Here is a 6,248-nt window from a genome sequence, read left to right on the forward strand (position 1 = left end):
GAGGGCAGGCTCTTTTGGAAAGCTGGCATAGTGGCAGGGTAACAAAGGTCCCTCGGTTTCCCCAGCTTGAGAACCCTGACATTTGCAGTAGCTTCGATTGCACCTCTGAGATTGTGGGCTGCTTCACTGCAGGAGTTTCACAGGAGCTGCAAAGTAAAATGCAGCTTCACAAAGTTCCAGCACTTTCTCCCAAATACAGAATGCAAATGTTTGGTCATTTAGCTAAAATAGGTAAAGGTAAAGGGACCCCTGACCACTAGGTCCAGTCGTGGCCGACTCTGGGGTTGTGGGGCTCATCTCACTTTATTGGCCAAGGGAGCCAGTGTACAGCTTCCGGGTCATGTGGCCAGCATGACTAAGCTGCTTCTGGCAAACCAGAGCAGCACACAGAAATGCTGTTTACCTTCCCGCCGGAGCGGTATCTATTTATCTACTTGCACTTTGATGTGCTTTCAAACTGCTAGGTTGGCAGGAGCAGGGACTGAGCAACGGGAGCTCACCCCATTGCGGGGATTCGAACCGCCGACCTTCTGAATGGCAAGTCCTAGGCTCTGTGGTTTAACCCACAGCGCCACCCACGTCCCGAGTTTTGGCTAAAATAGGGTAGATTATTTGTTCGTTTCCAAAAAGTGTCTCTCTAGCCCTTTGGTTTAGCATTTGTTGTCTCTTCTTTCTTTCTTAGATCCCATATTGATGTCTTTAAAGGAAGGCTATAAGAAAGCATCAAAAGTTGTTTTTAAGGCACCGATGAGAGAGAAGAAGAGTGTTGTTGTTAATGGGATCGACCTCTTAGAAAACGTGCCCCCCAGAACAGAGAATGAGGTAAGGAAAAAACAGCTACCCTCTGTCCAGATGGAGAGTTGTCATCATTAGGCCTGGGCAATGTATCCCATACATTGCCCAGAACCAGTATGAGGGGCAGACCATGATGGCGGCTTCGCTTGGAGGTCAGCGAAGCCAGAAAAGCATCAGGGCTCCCTCAGCTGGGGGGTGGGAGCACTTTAACAGGCTTTTTCTCTCCCTCTCTCATAATACTAGAACCCAGTGTGGTCATTCACAGAAGCTGAATGTTGGTAGGATTCGGCACAGACAAAAGAAAATACTTATATACACACACACCACACAGTTGAAACTGTGGAATTTGCTACCACAGGAGGTAGTGAGGACCAGCTTTAAAAGAGATAAATTCATGAAGGACATACCTATCAACAACTACTAGTCACAATGGCTATTTACTCCTCTTATCAGAGGCAGGATGCATCTGATTCTGCAGATCATAAGTAGGAAAGTACTGTTGCATTCATGTCCTGCTTCCAGGCTTCCCATATGAATCTAGCTGGCAACTGTGGGAAAAGGATGCTGAACGATATGAACCTTCGGTCTGACCCAGCAGGGCTTTTTTTGTACATGGCCCCCACAAACACTTGCCAGCTATGATATACCAAAGTACCATAATTTTTCGAGAGTCAATATGGTGCATTGGTCAGAGTGTCAGAAAAACAGGGTTCAAATCCCCACTCAGCCAAGAAGCTTGCTAGGTGACCTTGGGCCAATCACTGCCTCTCAGACTAGCCTACCTCACAGGGTTGTTGTGGGGATTAAATGAGGAGGGGGAGAACCATGTACACCACCTTGAGGTGCTTGGATGAAAAGATGGGATAATTAGTAGTAGTAGTAGTAGTAGTATTAATACCCCGCCCATCTGGCTGGGTTTCCTCAGCCACTCTGGACAGCTTCCAACAAAATATTAAAATTCAATATATTAAACATTAAAAGCTTCCCTAAACAAGGCTGCCTTCAGATGTCTTCTAAAAGTCTGGTAGTTGTTTTTCTCTTTGACATTTGGTGGGAGGGCGTTCCACAGGGCGGGTGCCACTACTGAGAAGGCCCTCTGCCTGGTTCCCTGTAACTTGACTTCTCGCAGCGAGGGAACTGCCAGAAGGCCCTCGGCGCTGGACCTCAGTGTCCAGGCAGAATGATGGGGGTTCATAAATAAATGAAGCAACAGCACAATATGGAGGCCAACTCTTTCTCTCTCTTCCTCAACTTCAAGCTTCTCCGAATGTTCTTCCGGCAACAAGATGAGATCCGGCGGTTGAAAGCTGAGCTCTCGCAGAAGGACATCAAAATCCGACAGCTACAGCTGGAGCTGAAAAACTTGCGCAACAGCCCGAAGAACAATGAACTCTAAAGGACATTTTCTAAACAAACTCTTTGTTTATACCCACTCTTTTAATTTTACTGTATCCACTTAACACACGATATGAGCCAGAGACCCCCGTGGCCAGCCCCCAGGGAGCTCACCCGCTAACTGGAACTGTGTCCTTCTGTGGTCATTTCCTAGCACTAAAAGAAAGACGTGTTGTCTGTATGATGTTAACTGAGAAAACTACTGCATGAAACAAGCAAAGGGACCCATGTAGAGCCCCAGCTTCCCTTGGAGGAAGTAGAGGAGTCAATGCGTTTCCTGATGCCGCCAAGTCACGGGATTAGCTAAACGGGGCATCCGGTTTTCCATTCCATCCTTGAGCAGGAATGAAAAGGGAAAACTGCATGCCCCGCAGGAAGCAATGGCATTGATTAGTATTATTAATATTCTTTTTTTTTCCTATGCAAAGTGTGACTGACAATGCACACTGGATACAAAACTGGAATTCAGGTCCATGAAACTGGAAGGTACATGGGAGAACTGGGCATTAATTCACCCCCTTCTCCTGGGAAATTCCCCGCAATGTGCCGCGCAAGCAAAAGAGCAGAACCCCCAGGATTCCTTTAATGCTGCAGCGGATGTTGGGGGTTAAGGTCATGCACAGCTTTCTCAGTATTCCTTTAAAAAATGCCATTCCCCACCTCCCCACCCCATAGCCACTGGCATCATTTGTACCGTGGGGCCAGCTCTGCTTCAGCCATAGCTCAGTGGCTTTTCTATGCATCAACCCCTTGGTTGGTTGTCCTATTGAAACAGGTGGCGCCAGTTTATAAGGGATACCCGCTCTTGGTATCTCTGGTTCCTAACCATTAATCCCAAGCCTTCACATATTATAGAACTTCGTATTTTCTCCTAGAATCATAGAATTGGAAGGGACCCCCCCCCCGCCGCCCCAAGAGTCATCTGGTCTAATCCCCTGCAATGCAGGAATCACATCTGAAGAATCCCTGGCAGATGGTCACCCAATCTCTGTTTAGCAACCTCCTATGAAGGAGAGTCCACCACCTTCTGAGGTGGTCCATTCCACTGTCTTAAACAGCTCTTGCTGTCAGATAGTGGTTATTAACACATGCCGTGACACGGGACTGCAAGGAAGGAGGAAATCTTGAAGGCAGGAGGTCCCACTGTGGACGGATGCCGAGGTTCAGGCTGCAAGATGCTTCTGTCTGGCTGGATCCTGCCAGCATCTTCTGATGCATTTGCTAGCTCAGTTCTCTGCTGCTGCCAGTGAAGCTCTGCCCTAGGCCGAACCATTGGCAACTGCTGTGAGGCAGCAAAGGGAGGGACCAGTCCCAAAACCTCACTTTTATATGCTGGGGGACGGTGAGGTGTTGCTGCTAGCACCACCCAAATGCAAGGTTGCCCAATGGGTGCTTGCTGCAAGAGGGGTACTGTGAGTTACACAGCAACTGGGACCTTCAAGGTGCTGGCTGTCATGCCCCTGTTGAGATTTATAGTTCCCATGCAATGAGCCCCTAGCATCACCTAGCAATCTGCCTTGCCAGTTATTGCTGTTCAGGTTGGATTCCTACAGTCATCTGCTCCAAATTGGTCAATGGTTTGAAGAAAGAGCCCCAGGGAACTGGGTCCTGGAGACGGATATTCTAGAAGGTAAATCTATCCTGAATTTGGCATCACAGGTAGAGCCTCCTGCCAATGGAGTGAGCCGAAAGCATTTCACTTCCTCAATGAAAATGGGACTTGCCACTGTGGGTTTTAGTGAATGATGGAGGGGAAATCCAAGTGGCAGTAAGATTGCTTCAGTATTTAGTTAGGGCATCCCCTTCCTTCTGAAGACAATCGCCTTGCTGAGAAATTAGGTAAGGGTAGTTTTCGCTTTGGAGTCCTGACCTCTGACATTCCCCTGCAGAGGGTGAAGAGACAGGATCCCGTGACTGAAATTCCTTTGCCCCCAGTGAACTATCCTGGAATAAGTTCACCATTGTGGTCTTGAGTGCAGGAACCCTGCGACGAGGAGCTATCATGTATCTGGAGCCTAGAACAGGAGGATAAAAAATAGGTGAGCCATTATGTATGCAATATGGGGATAATGTGGGATGCGGGTGGCGCTGTGGGTTAAACCACTGAGCCTCTTGGGGTTGCCGCTCGAAAGGTCGCGGTTCGAATCCCCGCGACGGGGTGAGCTCCCGTTGCTCAGTCCTTGCTCCTGCCAACCTAGCAGTTCAAAAACACTTCAAGTGCAAGTAGATAAATAGGTACCGCTCCGGCGGGAAGGTAAACAGCGTTTCCGTGTGCTGCTCTGGTTCGCCAGAAGCGGCTTAGTCATGCTGGCCACATGACCCGGAAGCTGTATGCCAGCTCTCTCGGCCAGTAAAGCGAGATGAGCCTTGCAACCCCAGTCATCTGCGACTGGACCTAATGGTCAGGGGTCCCTTTACCTTTACGGGGATAATATATTAGGGCATACCTTATGATTGATTTCACAGAGTTTGAGGCAATTAGAACACTCAGAAAGTGCTACAGTATATAGAATTGCTATGTTTAAATACATACATACGAGATTTGACTTCTGGGGCCAGAACTGGTAAAAAAAAATATGGCCTCTGAAAATGCCAACACCTGCAACTTGGTCCAAGATGATCCTCAGAGCTAGACTCAAGGTAGATCCAGTTTCGGGGTTCATATTCGAACATTTTGGATTGCTGGCCGCAAGAGCTCATGTGTCTACCAAGACTGTCTTGAAACCACCCCAAATTTGTCCATCACCACTGCCAACTGGATGTAGCAAATGTTCCGCAAGGGTGTTGTGGCCGTAGAATGAGCCGATCAAAAGGGTGAGGCTTTAGGTTGTAATGCATCACCCACCTCAAGTTCCCTCTTGAATGCAGTGGCATCCAAGTTCTGCCGAATTCTTTCTGCATCTGTCGGCTGAAATCTAGACCCGAGTTGCTAGAGGTTCTGCACAGTGCTCATTCATGTGTGTGTGCCCCCCACCACACACATGCTTTAACCGCCAAGCACCATCCAAAAAGACAGGTGTGCTTTCTCTCCACCCGCCCCCCACATACTTCCCCATGTTCCCCCACCACGCCACCAATGTTTACATTGTGTTCTGTGCCTAACGCTGACCCCACCCTGCTCCATTTCAGTGTTCTCTCACTCGCTTATTATTTATGCTGCCATAAAAATAGTGACAAAATAAAAAAAAATTACCAAGATACCAAAACCAAATTTGGTGGTAAAGTCTCCCTTTGCCTTTGGTGGGAAGCTGGTCCTGAGCGATGGGGCTGGGGCAGGGGAAAAGAATCGTGTAGGGATGATCATGATGAATCTCTAAAGCAGCGTTTCCCAAACTTGGGTCTCCAGCTGTTTTTGGACTACAATTCCCATCATCCCTGACTGCTGGTCCTGCTAGGTAGGGATGATGGGAGTTGTAGTCCAAAAAAACAACAACAGCCAGAGTCCCAACTTTGGGAAACACTGCTCTAAAGCAACTTCTCTCTACACCTGGTGTCCTACAATTCCCATCGTTTCATGGCCATGCTGTCTGGGAGTTGCAGTTCAAAACACCTGCAGGATAGCAGGTTGGAGAAGGGGCCTCTATAAAGTTTTGAATCCTCAAATACGACAAGTCTTGTAGAATAAGGCTGGCTATTTCCTTTGCACACATTAAATGGACACATGCACCAGGTCAAAATATTATTTTAAGAAAGCTGCCTGAGTTAGGCACCCTAAAGTCAAACACCTTGATGGAGTCTCTTGCACCTCCGCAATACTCTAGGGATTACTTTACCTTGGCATGGAAAATGAATCTGCATCACCTTGCCGATTCAGACCGAAAAGGTCTGTCCCATGGAGACATGCACACAATTGTTCTGCGGCATCTGGCACTTGAGAGGTATCATCTTTCTGTACGTGGGGGATCCTCTTAGGCTGTCGTGATTTCTTTTGCAATAATGCACTAAGTGTTGCTAACAATGAATCAGAATGAAGTTCTTCAAAAAATGAAAACAGAAAAACACCCGTCTTTACAAGCGAGGAATGGATTCCGACGTGGCCCGTTTTACAGCAATAAGCC

At 47.8% G+C, this 6,248-nt stretch overlaps 2 protein-coding genes across 2 annotated transcripts in view; both read left to right on the forward strand.

The window, feature by feature from the left end:
• The window catches only part of CORO2B (coronin 2B), a 78,453-nt gene extending 73,052 nt beyond the window's left edge, over positions 1 to 5,401 (forward strand). Inside the window, exons 11-12 of the mRNA XM_083586771.1 lie at positions 683 to 822; positions 2,054 to 5,401. Coding sequence (XP_083442897.1) covers positions 683 to 822; positions 2,054 to 2,191 — 278 coding nt within the window. The 3' untranslated portion in view covers positions 2,192 to 5,401. The remainder of the gene's footprint in view (positions 1 to 682; positions 823 to 2,053) is intronic.
• MAP2K5 (mitogen-activated protein kinase kinase 5) overlaps positions 1 to 6,248 on the forward strand; it is a 933,658-nt gene that overhangs the window by 499,164 nt on the left and 428,246 nt on the right. The window lies entirely within an intron of this gene.

The sequence above is a fragment of the Podarcis filfolensis genome (genome assembly GCF_964270895.1).
Source record: "Podarcis filfolensis genome assembly, chromosome: 14".
Taxonomy (NCBI): Eukaryota; Metazoa; Chordata; class Lepidosauria; order Squamata; family Lacertidae; genus Podarcis; species Podarcis filfolensis.